General features: G+C 37.5%; 1 protein-coding gene across 3 annotated transcripts in view; it reads right to left on the reverse strand.

Annotated features, from left to right (window-relative positions):
• atp9b (ATPase phospholipid transporting 9B) overlaps positions 1-18077 on the reverse strand; it is a 42669-nt gene extending 24592 nt beyond the window's left edge. For 2 of the 3 annotated variants that reach the window (XM_087834685.1, XM_087834684.1), the window contains exons 1-8: positions 17929-18077; positions 10099-10272; positions 5996-6146; positions 4752-4865; positions 4385-4493; positions 3724-3782; positions 2777-2828; positions 1390-1484 (exon numbers count right to left, since the gene is read on the reverse strand). In XM_087834685.1, coding sequence (XP_087690811.1) covers positions 1390-1484; positions 2777-2828; positions 3724-3782; positions 4385-4493; positions 4752-4865; positions 5996-6146; positions 10099-10272; positions 17929-18077 — 903 coding nt within the window. Of the gene's footprint in view, positions 1-1389; positions 1485-2776; positions 2829-3723; positions 3783-4384; positions 4494-4751; positions 4866-5995; positions 6147-10098; positions 10273-17422; positions 17495-17928 lie in introns of all 3 variants that reach the window. The other variant, XM_087834686.1, reaches the window with a different exon arrangement.
• Between the last annotated feature and the right edge of the window lie 380 nt (positions 18078-18457).

Below are 18457 nucleotides of genomic sequence, written 5' to 3' on the forward strand. Positions count from 1 at the left end.
TTAAATTTGAAAATAAAAGCCTCACTAATTCCTATTAGAGCAGAATAATTGGATATTGCAGCAAATATTGTTTAAAATAACATGTATTGCTGGAACTTAAATCTTTGTTAATATATACGTGATGTACTACAAAGTGTGTTGTGTAATAATAACTTTAGCACAGTTGCTCAAATAAATAAGACCGATCTTGCTACACGAGCAGAACCTTTAGTAGGATCTTTTGTTTCTTTGTTGATTCTCTGTTTGTTTTACTAAATCTTGCCAGAGTCAATGAAGGGAGTACTAAGATAACAGCACTTCCATAAATGTAGGATCTGGCTTATTAACAAAAGAAGGAAAGAACCTCAGGAAGTCACAACAATCACCACTGAATCACGACCATTCAATCATCTGTTCTCTCAGTCACCCTGACAAATAAGACTGCAGCCTAAGGCCTGTTAAGCACCCAATACCAGCCTTCCCCCCTCTTAGTGGAACAAAAATTGATTGTAAATATTAAATTATTCAGGCAGGAATGCAGCGCGTGGAGCCTGGGCAGCAGTTAGGCAGGCCTCAGCTGTGCTCAGATAGTGTTCTCCTAGCGAGAACATGGGCAGAGCAGTTAAAGAGGAGCAGGGAAGATTATTTTACTGAACCCCCAATGGAGAGTTATGTTGCTCCAGCATTTTAGAGACAAAAGCACAGAGTTGGTGCAGCGATGATTTAGAGATAGCAAGTGTGGATGGTGATGGAGGAACAATACATGACCCTGATGAAAGTCATTAGTATAAATATAGAAACAACAGCATAATTAGCAGATGTTTTGCTGGAGTTGTGAACATATAAACTATAATACCTTCTCAGTGGGTGTAGACATGATGATAATTTAGAGCTTATATTACAAAAGTTTCTACGTAGGATGGGGGACATACTTGATTAGTTAGGACCTCAACTATTCACAGTCAGCAACCCTTCTTGTTGTGAAAGCGCATCAAACCAATTTACTTTAGCTCCCAATATTCTCTGGCAAATGAACAATCTTTTAATGAAGTATAAAAGTGAGGCGTGTTAACAAGTCAAAAACTGGCTCAACTAAAGAAAGCTTGTGCCATCTTCGGGTGCCTTGAAACCCAATACAGAAGCCGTGGCTCAATCATCAAATGACTTGCTGAAACTTTAATTATCTGATTGCATTAAGTGGCAACAAAAAAACAAAAACTCAAATCTGAAGTGTTGGGTATCATCTCCAGTTAAAGGAAGCTGCTGTCAGGTTCAGACTGTTCCTGCTGTCTGTCATCAGTGATTAGGTTTCCATCACAGCACAGACATTCGATGAGCAGCGCTGTTAGTGATAACTCAACACTCATTCACAGACAGTTTGTTACCAGAGATTCACTAACGTATCCATACCCCTACTGCTGGCAGCCGTTGTGTGCAGCCAACGGCAACTTTCAGTTTCCAGTCTGTTTCTCCATCCAGCTGATCTGTTCGGATAAAACACGAACCTGGAAAAACACAAAAGCTCTCAAAGACTGCACAGTTGTTGTGATTGCATACTTTGCATTGCTCTTTCACACTGAAAGTGGGGTACAGATACTTATTCATGTAGCCATGCTTACTAGTTTGTTGTGTTAATTGACCTTCCCATATAAGACAAATAGATTATAACTCACATTTAATCCAAAAAGCTTTTCTTCTGAAAATGACAATTTTTCTGTGTTTTAACACACATTATAATGTTATTATGTATTAGCAATAGACTTTTTTAACATTTGCATTTTTAGAAACCTGACAGTGACCAAAGTTTAAAAAGTATATCCTGTGGATTAAACAATTAAAGGCCAAAATCATGAGACTGCTTTGTTGAACCAAAAAACATGCTTGAAAAGCATGCTTCCACATTACCATGTGCTAAAGAACGTAAACATATTCGCAGCACATAGAAATTGTCTTAATCTAATAACTTGAGCATTAATACAGAGCCTGTAGCACAACAGAACGCCTCTGCGGTTGCTGTGAACACCGCAAAGCCTGATAAAAATTGAGCAGTGGTGACCTGTATTGATCTGAGGCAATATTACATATGAAACTGATGGATGAGAGCAACTATCTGACAGAGAGGGTAAAAGGGCAACTATAAACCATCCCTGGAGGGTTAAGTATCATGGAAAACATTAACACAAGTGGGATGATTCATGCTTTCCCTCTGCAGTAATGGCAGGTCAGCTTGTCACGTGACACCACTGGGATGTGAGGGTGTATATGAGTATGTGAAAGACAAAATATACGAGCCTATGCGCGATAGAGAAATATGTTATTTTATGTGGATGTGTGTGGGTGTGTGAGTTAGAGACAAAGACATCAACAACTTCCTGCCAAGCTTATTGACATATCAAAGATTGATGGAAATGATGTCCTCTGAACATTTCCTCCTGATGCCACTCAGAAAAGAGCCAGGATCTGATGCAGTTCATTGATTAATTAGAATTTGCATTGTCAGTCACCTGAACAAATCATATAAATCACAGGGTGACTTGTCAAAGGATTAGAAGTGTAGGGAAAAGTCACATTTCTCACCTAAATACACTTGACTCAGCTGGCTGAACTGCCACAGAGAACACAAAAGTTCAACTGTAAGCATTCTTTGCACTACTTTTTTTGAAAACATACCGTTACAGGTGTGTACAGGTAATGCTGATCTACTTGCGTCTCCAACATATTTCCTGCTTTACAATGACTGATTTAAAAAACAAACAAACAAACAAAAAAAAAACAGACCCGGAGTTCATCTGCTCACCAGTTTTTTCAGATGTCCTCAGGAAAATCATATCTGCAGGAATCCTTTGGTTCTAGGAAAAGAAGAAGAAGAAGAAGAAAGGAAGAAAATGTTAAAGGTGGTGTGTCATTGAGCACTATGACAAAACCCCTCCAAATCGTCCTGAATAATTAAATATGGTCAATACCCTGACTTCACTTTATGTGAATCTAATGTACAGCAATGAAAATGTTAAAATGGACTTAGTGTGCTTTTCACCATTTTACTTCACATATATCACTTTAACAGTGGTGTATAGGAAAGGACCCAAAAGCACAAGTTTCACCCTAAACACTCTGTTTTAGACTGTTTTTTTTATACTCTTGGCTGTGTTTGATGTCAGTGAGAGAGGATTTCCCTCAGACAGTTATTTCAGGTGTTTTGGGGTTTTGAGCACAGAAACAAACTCCTAGTAAACAAACCAATTTGTTTGGGAATAGCAGCCAATCAGATGAAAGTGGTCTAGAAAGACAGGGTGGCATTAAAGGAAGAGAAGGAAAAAAAATATTAAGAGTCCAAGAATAAAAATTTGGAGCTGGAATTGACCTAGAACCAAACATCACAAATTGATCATTTTTAAAAAATAAAACACATTTCCCACCGTACTGTTTAAATCAAATCCATTAATCTGTTTTAGAATATCTGCCTGTTAGCAAAGATGCAAATGCTTATAAAATTAGCTCAAGCTAATGTTTTGAAGAATTTAGAACCTTTTTTGTGGTTGCTTTTACTTTTAAACAAACATCTTTTCATAGTATATGAAAATAAATTCCAAAAATGTTGGCTAAACTATCAAATTCCTATTTTATATATTTTAAATAGCTTAAAAATGAGTCAAATCAGCACCTATCAAGCAAATACACCTAACTGAATCCCTTCAGAATCCTTCCGTGCAGAGGCATCTAGAGGTAAAGACAGGAGAGATTTACCTTCTCCACGATGATCAGGTCTCCAACTTGTATGTCTGAACTTTTCACTTGAATTTTACCTAAGGAAAAGCACAGAAATTGTGAAAGACTCTAGACTTGTATTCTGAAACACCTTCAAACTAAATTATGTCATGAAATAAAATGCAGATATTGATTTTTGGCCCATGGAAATGATGCCGACTCTTAAAACCACAGCCCACTTTTTGCTATTGCTCTTTTTTCCCCCTCTCACCTTCTAATTGATTGATTATCTCCAGCTTGATAACGTAATACCCTTTTGTTTTCATCTCTGGTCAGAGTCAGACAAAAACAATGACATAGAAGGTCACTCTCAATTAAACCACCCCAATATCCGCTGAGAACCTTCCTCTTTCACTGCGCTTACATGCACAAACATGTACATATGTACACGGTGGCTGTGAAGTGCTACGATCAACACAAGGCACAGATCTTAGGCGTTTATAAATTTGAAGGAAAAAAAAAAGAGTCAATGCAATTACAGTGAGAAGAATGACTTCTGTTGCAAGTGTGAAGCCAGTGGAGAGCCATCTTTTAATTGCATGGAGCCTCAATCATTGGAATAAGAGTCTTCATAATGTCAGCAAACAGCTAGAAGAATAAGGTGGAAGGTGAATAGGTCTCTTTCAGTTGTCTTACTAACCTCTCACTGTCAGTTTGCTGTAGAGTTGAGAGTTCATCTCTTTGTCTCGCTGATAACGTCTCACTTCGTCCACAGCCTCCCGCACCATTGTGACAGCTAGCACAAAACCCTGATCGACAAAGGAGTGCTTTAAAAACTGACTTTTATCAATAATAAAATCCATTAATTTAAACTACACTGGCATTTGCTTAACATTAACAAATTGGGGCAGGTTCTCACTTAAAACTGTTGCAATAGTAAAAAGTGGAAAAATATGGGTTTATTCTCTTGCTGAATTCCAACAGTACGACTAATTTGGCTTCACTGTACATTTAATTTAGTTGCAAACAACTTGATAGATCAAAAATAAATAAATAAAAACATTTACCAGAGGTGCCCAATATGTGTACAAGTATCCAATTTTCAGTGATGGCACAAACTGTGAGCAGGCCACCACTAGAAAATAAAGATTGAGGAAGAACTTGAACTGCTGGTAGAGAACCTGAGAGGGGACAGAAGACAAAGATTCAGCGAGGTGAGTGAACATGTCAGCAAGGTGAGTCAAAGATGACGACAGCTGCAGACAAGATAAAAGAGGATGCAGCGGCAGAAACAAACCAGACGGGATGGGTTACTGTACACGTTCCAAGAGGGAACAAGATACATGTTAATGCTGTTAACTTTACATTAACCTAATGGAAACTCTGACACTTTGAGAACGTCTGTTTCAAATGGCACGCAGGGTGCAGATTTCACATGTAAGGGCAACTAGGTACGATGTCAGTGCCTAAAACTTTCAAGAATAATCCTGCACTGCGTGACCAAAGCTTCAAACGAAGGAGGAAAACAGGCGCATTGTGTTGATAAATCAACATGAGGTTGACTCAATCAGATACCATTTCAGGTGGAAATCACCAGAGACTCTCTTATATTACACATACCAAAGTAGCTCTTGTGAGCGGCTCAAGCTTCTTTGCTAATGTGCCATCTATCACCAAGGAGATCGCAGTATTCTAGTCATCTAAGGTCAAATTTTGAATAATGTTTGCAATAATGAGAGTCCAGTGTCTAGTCACAGATTATCAGAGACAATGAGATCAATGCACGACGCTCTACAGTTAATGAACCTCCTGACCTTTAGGGGAAAATGCAAACTGCTAACTCAATTCGTGTGTATTTAATAATTCAAAGTGGAGGGAAAAAAACAGCCATTTTGTTCACCGTCGACGAGAATATCTACGTCTCTAATAGACAGTTGACATTTAATGGCCAGGGCTGAAGGCAGCCCTCTTAATCAAGGAACCATTTGCTTTTTAATAAGTAACTCTGATGGATCTCTAATGTTCCCTACAGAGTAAACCCTTAACTTAATGACAGAATAGTTAACAATGAGATCCAGTGAATGCTCCTGTGCATTACAGTCTGTTAGTCAGTGAAAAAAAACGACTGATTTCAGCTGAAAGGATGAATTGATACTGTAGACACTATAAAGACTGGGAACATGGACTCGATAAAAGGAAAAACTGCTGCATTAAGAGCAAAGATCAGGGCACGAAATGCGAATTCGGTTACCAAAGCAAGACAGTTAATTTGAAACAGGCTACAGGTTGTGTGGGAGCTACTGCCACTCACCCCAGGCACAAAGGTGATGATGTTGTATTTCTGGTTTTTGATGGCATTTTTGGGGTACTTCTCTTCACACTTCTCAGGGCAGCCGAGCCAAACTGTCCTTGCCTTCAGCTCCTTCTTCCTCCGACATATATGAGCCAGACAGTCACAGCAGCTTACAAAAGAAGATGTCAATATGATTAAAAACAGACCAAAAAAAAGGCAAAAATTACAACAACAAGACAGCACTGCCTTTATGGCTTTTTGGGGATATTTATTTTTGTACCAGCGGAGTCAGAAAGTTCCACATTAGGTCACAAAATCAATTTAACAGATGATGAAAAGGAAACATCTTACATATATAAAACCGTTTATTTTTTCAGGTTTTAATGTTAGCATGTGGTGAGCTACAAACTGCTTCAAGGGCTTTTTGGAAACCATTCTGTATTTTTATAGAAACATACTGACTGTCAATATTTGTAATATAGCAACAAGTAATATGGGTTGTGGTAAAAGGATGAAGGAGAAGTAGGTGGTGCAAGAGAAGGGCATCCAAGTAATAGAATGTGCTGAAGTGACTTTATTAAAAAAAAAAAAAAAAAACAACAACAACAAAGGGAGCATAGGTAAGAGAAAAAAAATATGCAGCTTGAAAAAGATTAATTATTCTTAAACTTCTCCTTATTTTACTTTTTTACACTTTACTACAACTGCCTGACAGGTTTAGTAACATTTTAACAGATTACCAACCAGAACCTGCGCAGAATATGATTTTTTTCAAAATAAGAAAAAAAACAGAAAACATTTTTGAAAACCTAAAATTCAACTTAATATTTGTCATAGCAACCAGAGTCTAAAACTTATTTTCAGCCTTCTTACATTTCAGTAATCACTCTGTAACTGCGTGAGTTTGTTTTTAAATCATTATTGATGTCAAAAAGTCTCAGAATTTTCTCCAGACACAGAGCTTAAAATAATAAAGATAAAAATATAACCAATAAACAGAAAATACACGACTTTGAGGATCTCTGTAGAGTTTGCACAACACAGGATACAAATTTAAGCAAAACATAGAAAAAGCGATTAAAGCAAATCTGTGATTTTGCCCTTCCTTGCTTACAATGCTTAAACAGTGCCAGCTCTAGCACGGTGCAGTAACGTCACTAATAGCTCCCTACTAATTATATCAGTACATGTGGTAATCCATTGGGCTTTTGTAACTGGAGGTGGGGGTTTCCAAAGTAAAGCCAGCTTCTTTGTGGCAACAGTGGTGCACACTGAGTGAATATGTCTATTCAAACATGTTCATTTAAATGAGGGGGTTGTGCAATGGGAGAGGATGGTATGGCTGCTGCTGATACATCGAGGCAACACAACTGTCTTCCCTTAAAAATGAAACGAAAATTTACATTAGTAATATAAATGTGAGAGACAGAGAGACTCAACTAGCTCTATAAATATCAATAACTTACAATTCAACAACAACTGTGTGTGTAAACACATATAAAAATACTATATATAAAAGAAAAACAATTCTTATCCAAATTGCAAACATGAACCAAACAGCAGGCCATCTTATTCTCTTCATTTATATTCTGCAATAAATAAAGAAGCAGAAAAAGACATTTTTAGTTTTTCCTTAGATTCACCAGTTTTCTTGCATCTTTCACCAGTTTCCTGTTTTTCTGCAACTACAGTGACGCAACCGTGACGTCCACTTCAAATTGGTTTATTCATTCTCATTAACGTTCTCAGCTGTTAAACCATTAGTAGCCATGGAGCCTCACAGCTGTGTTCTGCTGCGTCCTACAGTACTGATGTGATTTATATTCCAGGTCTCATCAGTGTAAATTAGATCTTCAAGGCTTTTTTTTTGACCCACTTGTATAAAGAGGTCCTTTGCTTTTAACGCTATGAATCATCTAAAAAGGTTAGCATCTCTCCTGGTGGGAAATCCCTTGCTAATTATGTTAAAAGTCAGACAAGTTCAGAGCTGGATAATCAATTTAAGCTTAAGAGCCAAACATGTTGCATGTATACAACCAAACTACTGCATGAAATTGGTTGACACGCATTAGTTTTGTTAGTTTTACCCAAACAGCAACCTCTGAGGTTAAAAAGAAGGCAACATAAAAAAGCTAAAAACTGCAGTTCCACCAGTGGCCACTTGGGGCGGATTCAAAAAGTGAAACAATTCCCATGATATAAATGTTAAAATGCAAGTTTGCAATCTGATACAATTGGTAATTTCCTCCATCATAACAACTCCACACTGAATAATTTTTGGATACTATCAAGGCTTAAAAATAGTGGTGCGTTGCTTCGACTGAGACGCGTGCCCACAGGTGTGTGTCTGCTGAACGGGTGACAAATATTGTCCAAGAAGCCTGTGCCTTACTTTTACTGAACTTCCATTTTTAATATTTTACTAGTTTGGTACTGAGCACTGAGAAGCCGATATTTATGTTTATGTGTTGCACCTCCACAGTTAACAAACGCCAACACAGCAGCAGATGTAACAACTTTTATATGTAGTTTGTAGTTTTACCCCTAGTCCATTTCTGCTTTTATGCACTATCATTACCACCATATTATCAAAACTCAATAACGACAGACGGGTTCAGATCGACATTTACTTTTCAAAAAGTAAGTGACTTTCCATCAACCTGGTAATGACTACAATGGGGGCTTATCTCCCATATCTGATATCAAACGCAAACAGTGGCATAGTGTGCGGGTAAATTTCAATGAGAGCAGCGTGATCTGAGCATGACCTAAACTGGCACCTGGGGGGAAAGAGGGGAGAGTGTCAGTGTATACCGTCATGCTGAACGGCTTGGCTTTTCCACATTTTAAGCAACTTGGCAAAACATGAAACTAAATAAATCAACTTTGGTAAAAAGTCCTGTTTGTATTGGCCTCGACGTTCTCTGTCTCTGTGCACTCTGAGTCCAGATTCATAAGAGCGATTATTTGAGCAAATGAATGCTATTCAAATAATATGCCATTTGAACAGTCGGGGCTTATTCACTGTGAATTATTTGTGTTTTATAATCCCACACTATGCACACATAAAATTACTGGAAAGCATCAAACTGGTCAGCTGTGAAAAATCCGATTTGTTCATTAGTGGGGGGATGGGGAGGGGGATCAATATGCAGCTTCAATTGGACACGTACCACTACCAACAAAACTGAACTGAAAACCGAATATGCTATGAAATTGCAGCAGCGGTGAATGTTACATTTTGGGCACTGGAGTACTACACAAACAAGTGTTTATAAATGTACACAAACAAACAGTCCTCTTAGCCTGAAAGGAGCGTCGTTAGAGGGCAAAACCTGTCAAATAAATCATTAGTCGGATAAACCACCCTGTTCTGTTTGACCTGAAAATCTTTTTGGACTGATGGTGCGCATCGAGGAACCCGACCAAAAAACATGCCCTTATCCTCTCTTTGCACTTCATGCACAGCTACCAGTGCGTTTGAAATCCAAACTGATCATCACAAGCATGCTTGCTGACATTATACAATACGCTTGCATTTACAGAAAGACTGTCGGAAATGTTAAATGTCCAGTTGGACTACTCTAGTCTGTAGATTAAAAATAAGGCGACGTCAGTAAAGCATTTGGCAAAACATATCCGAGTATTTTGCTATGAAAATATGTTATTTAGCAAAGACTACTGGGCTACAAGCACAATCCATTTTATATCCCAGAGTGAACTTGCAATCTATTTTTTGTGTGTTTACAGATCTGTTATGGACAAGCTTCTATTACAAATATTATTCAAGTAGTCTAATTGCTAGAAAATTATATTACAGGTTCCTTTAAGTTTATTTAGAAAACATACAAGAAGGTGGTGCAGTGTTTGGCAGAAGGTAAAAAAATATGTGGTTGCAGCAGGGATCAGAAATAGAAACTTCACTGAAAACATAGTTAATCTATTTTTGCTTAAAAGGCTTTCATTGAATTTTCCTATTAAAAAATAGTAGGGCTTGAGTGAATAATCAGAAAACACCCAGATACATAACCCAAAATGTAAACAATCAATATTTTGCCTAAACCGTCACTATAAAAAATAATTATTAAATCAACATATTAACAACAATGGTGCAGAAGTACCTCCCACACAGGACTTTCCATCCTCCCAGGAGGAACCAGGCGAGGCCACTGTGTCTCTGATTGACTCTGGCCCGGGGTAGAGTCTGGTAGTCGCTCTCGTCATTCTCAAAGCCTTCCTCCGACATCATCAGGGGCATTTCATCCAAGTTAGAGGGCTCATCTTCTAAAGAGTATCTGAAAGAACAGTAAGCTGTGTTAGGAAGACTCAGTTACTTTGAACGAGGGTAAGTATGTGTGTTGGAGAACAATTTTAGAAACATGCTGAAATGGATAAACAATTTAAATATAAAATTATGACAACACGATAAAGCAACTCTTGTGCTTCATTCCTTTTTGTAACAGTGTTTTCATTTGTTTTAGTTGTAAATTCAGCATAACTGTGTCAACCACTGCACATGAAGTCTGATGTGTACAACTCAATCTGTGGTCTCTGACGTGAGTGGCAAAAAAAAAAAAAAACTTGTGTTCAGATTGTGTCCAAAAACACAAATTAATAAGGTCATAAGTATTCACATTCTCTGCTGAGACTGTACTAAAAATAAATAAATGAATACATTTTGAAAAAACTGTCAAAATTCACTTCACTAGTTTAAAAAAAGAAGAAAAAAGTACTCTATTCATTACATTAAACTCAACCTTTTTAATCTTAAATCGTAAAAACAGTATATCCAAGCAGTGTGAACAAGTAACAGCATCTATGATCAACTTTATACTTGGGCAAATCTCAAGGTAAAAAAATAAATAAATACTAAAAAAGCACTTCAAAGTACAAGATGTGCAAGATTCAGTGAGAAAAGCCAAGATTAAAGCTAGTTAGAAGGGTAGAGCCAACAGCACTTTCACATAATAAACACTAAAAACACCGTTGAGAAGATATACTACCTTATTCATGAGACGCCCTCTAATAAATGTCTAGATTCTTATAAGAAAAAAAAACAAACACATTGTGGTCACGTCAACTCTGCAATGACCTCGATAATATTTATAGTGACGTTGCCAGATTACGTGATGAAAATGTGGATGCCAATTAAATATAGCAGTAAAAGATTCAGAGACTCATATCAGCAACAGGGAAAATAAAGCTGAAAAAATTAATAACATTTTTCTGATCAATGTCACATACAAGTACTGATCTTCCATGTACTATACTGAGGTGGATGTTCTGAGCAAATAAAATTTACTGTACTAAAAATAATAATAAATAACCTAACAAACAAATCTGAATTTAATTCAAATTTAACATAATTCAGTTTTACCATTTGGGGATGGTTTGTGTTTTGCTTAGGTTTCTTTTTTTCTTACTTAAACTTCAAATCTCTTTTTAGAAACCAAAACTTATTTTTATCAAATACATTCAGAAAAAAAAACTACAATATAAGCAGACTGAAAGGTCACTCCACTGTACAAGAGTGTCTGTTATTGAAAATAAATAAATAAATGTGGACATGCGCGCAAGCAAACGTAGCATGAGCAGGATTAAGAGCTTAAGGTCCAAACTCACAGATGCAGCCCTCCCCAGCAGTAAAACATTTAGACGCCTGCTGTAGCCTGACTTTGTTTGAGCTGAGAGCGTCTGCAACTTTAGTTGAAGGACCGGAGATAATGCCACTTGGTTAAGAGGACTTTCTGCTACAAAACAAGCTGTTACCTATTTATAAACCATATGAAGAGAAACTCCCAAAGCTCTGTTTCTAAACAAGTGAAGAAGGTGTGCACCACTAGGCTTGGCTGGTTTATACATTCACTTCATTGTCTCCACAAAATCAACACCCTCTATGATGATGGTGTTTTCCGTAAAATACAACCCTATTAACACAATTCAGCCTCACCACAAATAGAAATAGAAATTTTACAGAAGTACAATTCATCATACAAATCATAAAACAAATATTTGTCATAATTATTTCTTGTGTAGCAACTACACTACATTTGAAAATGTATTTTCTGTCAAATAAAATTTGCTAGAACTAATCTTAAAGTTTGTTTCATTTATATGAGATTTTGAACAAAACAAAACAAAAAACAAAAAAACAAAAAATTGCAGCGCTTTTTTTTGTAAGTCGAACAACATCTGAGCCAAGAGAAACATGCCGGTAACAAATACTGTAACTTAGCCAAACAGGAATCTGTTCATGCTTATATCCTGTCATGATACACCCATATTTCTGCACAGCAAAGTGCTTATCAGATATAGTTTGGTACAAAAAATAAAGTTCCTCATACAACATCCTGATCATTTTCAAATAACTGAGTCACAATATTTAAGAAGACAGTTCTCCTGAGTTGTTCAAAGGTTTCTTTTGGCACTTTGAGCATCAAAAGGAGGTGCAATTTATTCTAAGGGACTACAACAGGGGGTTCCTGAATATGGCATTTACTTTTTTAAACGCCAAAACGAGTATCCTACTCTTTCTGTTAAATGAGGGTAAGCTAAATAACTCTGTCTCTATATAGTAATGAAGTTCAGCTGCAAGCAATTCATTTTTAATTGTCATATAAGAGTGTAACCCAGTTCATTTTTGTAGCAACAATTTACAGATGTCCACTAAAAACACACACACACACACACACACACACACACACGCACACTAAGTTATTATTTTGAAAGTCCAGTTACATGCATACACATACCAAATGTGTTTGAGTGATTACGGCTATTGAAAATATAAACTGCTTATTAAAATAACACAAGTGAGTGAAGGTATTTAGTATTGCAGGCCTGCTGATGGATGGATTAAATCCCTAAAGAAGTTTGATAAACTGTAACACCAATAAATGTCCTGGATTTGCAGCATGATCTCAGGAGCCTTTTTATAGCATGAGGCACTAAACTAAATACATTTATGTTCAGCTGTATTTGCAAGAACCAGTTTGAGTTTATTACTATCAGAAAGAACAAACCTAAGAAAAGAGTTTTTTTAGGGTTAAAATTTAAGATTCAAGTCAGGATTTTGGCATTTAGTTGTCATGTCCAAAATTAAGGTTCTGACACTTGGTAATGCAAGATTTTCATTCAATATCTTCACAAGCACAGTCAAACACATGGCTGGTGTCACTGTAGGGGAAATACTGACATTCAAGAACAACTTCTAGTGAGAAAAAAAGTAAGACCTGTTCATTCAAATGACTTTACACACTCAGCACTGCACTTCAGTGTCTTGTAAAGGTTCAGTATTGGTCCTACACAGAGCTTTGCAGACCAGTATCCGCATGTTGCATCAGTGTGTTGTCATCAATGGTTATGTCAAAAATACAACAACTACTACTGGCTACTTTTTGTTTGTTTTGGGTGTTTCTTTAGATTACAGAAGTGAAGAAAAGAAACCAAATGTTCAAAGCCACCAGAACAGTTCGCTCCAACCACCATTTGTACTTCTTTATTTTTGACCTTTGATTCTTTTCACACTTTTCCCCCTTCATGGTGAACTCTGCTGTCAATCCATTGTTTGTTCAAGCAAATCTTTCAATCAATCAGCACACATCCTGTGCATAGCATCACCACCTTCAGAGTAAGCAGCGTTTGTTTTTTGTTTTTTTAGAGGACTGTATCCAAGGACACTTGCATTGGTCACATACCCCAAATCCTTCACTTCATAGCCAAAGACCCAGCTTTGCCAAGTCTGAACCTGATGAGAAGAAGAGTCGATACAGATACACAGATTTCTCAAGTTATAACTAAACAAACACTGATTGAATGACAATATGCAGGGAGATGAACTGTTAAAGAGGATAAGAAAAAAACACTGTTTTAGACAGATCTATAAACATAAAGGTAGTAGTGTTAACCCTGTAAATATTGTGCTCAAAGCTTTGAGTCATATGATCTGGGAAATGTTTCAGTGTTACCAAAATGTGTGATATTTTACACACCATTCGAACTTGCTAAAAAAAGTGGATTATTAGCCACAGTGTTTCTTGCGATGGAACACCCACATCTGATTACATAATAGCTCAAGCCTGTGGGAAACGTGGGCTGCTTTGTAAAAATGTTTTCTGCCTCTCCGGTGCAGCGTTGACGGTGTTGCCAACAGTTGCTCAGAGTGTCAGTGGAAAAGCATTCTCCATCAGCTTCAGGACAAATGCTTTGGAACAGTTTGAGAAAATCAGTTCTCATCATTCCTCTACAGGGATCAATAAACTGCCACATTAATTTCATCACTATCATGAGAAACGAGTTCAGCGTGGAAGAGGATTTTCCCAGGAAGTCCAAGTTTAAATGTGCTTTTCGCCATAGTAGGAGATATAGTAAAATTGGACACAACTTACAGGTCTTAGAAACAAAGTGGGATTTATTGTCCTCTCCTGAATCCCTGCCCTCGTGGCAACATAGCTGTTTGCGTTTTTACACTGGTGTGCGCTGGTGTTTCTGCTTCGATGCACTTCAAGTGAAACTAAGCTCTTTATTTTAGACTTGGTGCTGACAAATTTAGAGAAATAGACTCAGTCTAACATGAACTGCCAGAGCTACGCTGGCAGAATACTAGCCATTTTATCGGCATAATACGCAAGGTAGATACAACTCTACCATCTTTCTTTCAGTGAGGTATCATCCCCTCACCGGATCTGATTGGTGGGGTTTTATTTGTAATATCATATGGTTTTTACCCTTGAATGTAAATGCCTTAAGGAGATTACTGTTGTGAACTACAACTACATAAAACTGAATACTTTTGCCTTTTAATATACTGCAGTTGAATTGCACATTACTACCACCCACTACAAAACACCTTTTACAGTTGCTGAGGTCTGTGATTTATGTGTGCACATGAGACCATACAATCCTTCTAAGATTGTGTCACCCGCCACGATAATATGGGGTACATATTTTTACATTATAAAAATGTTTCATCAATGTGATATCAAGGATAGAGCTGTGCCAGGTGTTTACAATACTTAGTGCGAACAACAACAAGTGTAGCCCAGACATCTCTGACAGCGAGAGCCACATATCAGCCTCTGACGACTATTTAGAAACAAACTACTTCAACAGCCTCCAAAAAAGCACAATGCTTTGCAGAATAAGCAAGAAAACTGTCTCTGCTAAAGGTGGAAACAAACTTGTTTCACCACTTGAAGCAAAAAACACACCATCCAGTATAACCAGGCTATGAAAGACGCGATAATAGCAGCTGGTGAGGAGTGACCCAAAAGTAAACAAATGACTCACTGGAGTACTCACTAGTTGCACTTCATATGACAGGAAGAGCTAATGCTGGGTGGAAATTACTGATACAGTTACGTAGTGGAAAAGTAGGGTTTTAAGCAACTGGCTGCAAAGTCTGACCCAAGACACAACATCCCCAAGTATAAAATATCTTTTAATTTCAATACTGTGGAGGCTCCTGAGAAGTTGCATGGTTCATTTGATTTAGTTATTGTTGAACTAAAGGATAAAGCAGTTATGTTATAGTTTGACTTAAAATCCCCATTAAAAACACTACCAAGGCTACTTTTTTTTGCTTACAGTTGATTTAAACTGTGTTGCTAAATATAATGTTTTGTCACTGTTATTGCATTGTAATGTTAGTGCTGCTGTTGGCACCTTGGAGCAACAAGTTTCAGACTTTGATTTAGGCAGTCTGTCATCAATGATTGAAGCTCACTGAAAAAGAAGGCTGGAAAATTCTGTTTACTTTGATGAATGATAAATTGACTGCCTTAACCTGTACCAGGGGCGACTCCCATTGAAATTTATACAGCCTATTTAAAATCTAAAAGAAAGAGGGGAACATGAGGAGAAAGTGCAAGGTCAGGAAGAACCAGGTAAGAAAACAGACAAGGAACAGTGACAGGCAAAACAGAAACTGTTAAACTGCTTGAGAGAGTTGACCACCAAAAGTATTTGCCAACTTCAAGGTGAGGCGACACAGGTTAAAATAAAAGAAATAAATCTGCAGAGCCATAGTAGTATCTACAGTAAAGATATTTTCATACATTGTACCATAGGCAAAGTTGCCTCCATTTCTATAATTTTTTTTTATCAATAATTTGTAGATTTCAAGGACTCTATTTTTGGAGTCTATTTTCATATATCTGTATTGTATTATACATACACATTAAAAGTGAATCTCTGTCCAAAAAATGCACCCAGTTTACTTTTTACTCACTATGATCACCATTCATCATTTTCCCCCAGTAAAGTAATTATGGTTAGGATGTGTGGGATTAGGATTTTTTTTTTTTTAAATTCCAATCCATTCTTCTTTTGCAGCATTTAAATAACCTTGATCATTTTTGATGGTTTTGTTACAGACTTTAAAAAAAAAAGTGTTTTGCTTTTCTTTCACAAATGTGGGGATTAAATTGTGTTACAATGTACAAAACAATGATGTCATGTTTTGTGACGAGGACCCAGGCACAGAGAGACTTGATGAATTTAAGAATCTTACGATTTAATAAAGAAATTTGCAGACTTGCATAGAGATGGTAAAATTATGATGACTGATAGCGGAGATGAAGACAACAGATGATGAGGCCAGGGAGGAACAGGCCAGAGGGAACTCAGGACAACTGGAGACATTTAAGGATGCAGGGACTGACAGAGACAGGGAAGAAGTCTCATCGTGACGAGTAAAGTTTGTCTTGCCCGGCTAAGCAGCTCTGGGTGCTCAGCACCCCCAAAGCTCTGATCCTAGAATCGCCCCTGACCTGTACCCTCAGTAAACACTTTACTGACCCATTTATGGTTTCACTTAAGTTTTAATCCTTTCCACCACAACTTGATGTTTTTTGTAAAATGTGGTCCCTATTAGTGTAAAAAAAAAAAAAAAAAGATAAAGAGAGCAGTCTTTTCTCTACAGCATACCTGTCTTGTATTAGCAAGCAGTACCTCTCTGTTTCTCAGCCCATAAGGAATCTTAAACTGCTAAACCATCATGTACTACTAGAAAACCTTTAGTTTAGCTTTAGATTTTTATACAAGTCCCTGTTTTGATTACTTGATTACAGTGGTGTACAGCACTCAAATCTACCATAGGAATTCAACTAAGTTGTAATCTTGTGTTATTGAAACTATAACATTCTAATACTCAAACTAACCAGCCAATCCTTGTGCCCTATGGCTGGAGGCATTGTCATCCTAAAGTAGATCACTAGATGTTTTTCACCACAGGAAGAAGAGAAATTTTTATTATTTTTGCCGTGACCAAAGGAGACAAGTGGACGTGAAACATACTAGGATATTTTCTACTTAAATCTTAACTTGGCCACCATATTCCAACCCTGCAGGGGTCGAGGTTTTACCTTCCACCTTTAATTAGCCACTTGCCTATACGTTAACATGACCCAAAGCTATTTGCTGTGGATGCTCTTGAACTACAAGTACCTTGTTATGCGCCTACTTCGCTTCCTGTCCATTCCTCACCCTGAGGACTGTGTTAGTTCATCTTCCTCCATTCTGAAAGATGAGCAAGATGGTGAATCATGACTACAGAAAGTAACTATCTTCATATATCATGTGACGTAGTACGCCAGCACAGCTATCATGTGACTTTAAATGAAAAGCCCGAGGGAACACAGCAGATAACTATTACTAACATATGCTACACTGACAGGCTGAATTATGGGACTTGTAAAAAAGCAAAAGTACATATTGCGCAGGTTTCTAGCTTTACCTGGGGCGGTGTGATAAAATCAAACAGCTGTTAAAGCAGAAACCGCTAATGAGCTGTCAACAGCACTACTAGCAAAACAAGCTAACAAGCACGACCCCCGTACACAGATCCGAGCCCCGGGAAGCAAAAGCAAAGCAAAAACACATAAACGTGTCAGACAACAAGACTGTCGCTTTAGTGCGAGACCGAAAAAACAGCTCAGCTACCCCGTCCATACCTTGAAAGCCTGGCTGAGTTGTAATACGGGATTCTCTTCGAGTTGTTCCGCACCGGATTTAACGGGATGCTGTCAGCCATCTTGGCTGGGCAGTACCTACGCGATGCCACGCAAAACGCGTAGGGATTTGTGCTGCATTCACGTGGCATTTAAAAATGTCGTAGTGATGCATGTCAAGCCAAGAAAAAATGGCTTTACTAATTTAAGATTAGAGAGCACAGACTGGGTGGGCGGGGGGTTCATCTCACGCAACACTTGTTTTGCGCAGCGTGTGTTCAAAAAAAATAAAATAAACAAAAATAAACAAAGTGGGCTTTTTCTGAATGTAGCAATACGAAAACTGCGCTTTCAAGATGTAACCGAAGGTTGCACGCGGATTCAATCAGTGTAGTGAAATAATAAATATAGCTTACGCTAAAATAAGACTTTGGAGGATGATACGAAACCTTTAATAGGTGGTATATTTTGCATTACGCACCATATGATTTTGAAATTACTTGAGAAGCAGCTGTTCTAATCCGAATTTATA

This window comes from Neolamprologus brichardi, chromosome 22 (assembly GCF_056152115.1).
Source record: "Neolamprologus brichardi isolate AB-2024 chromosome 22, ASM5615211v1, whole genome shotgun sequence".
In the NCBI taxonomy this organism is placed as follows: domain Eukaryota; kingdom Metazoa; phylum Chordata; class Actinopteri; order Cichliformes; family Cichlidae; genus Neolamprologus; species Neolamprologus brichardi.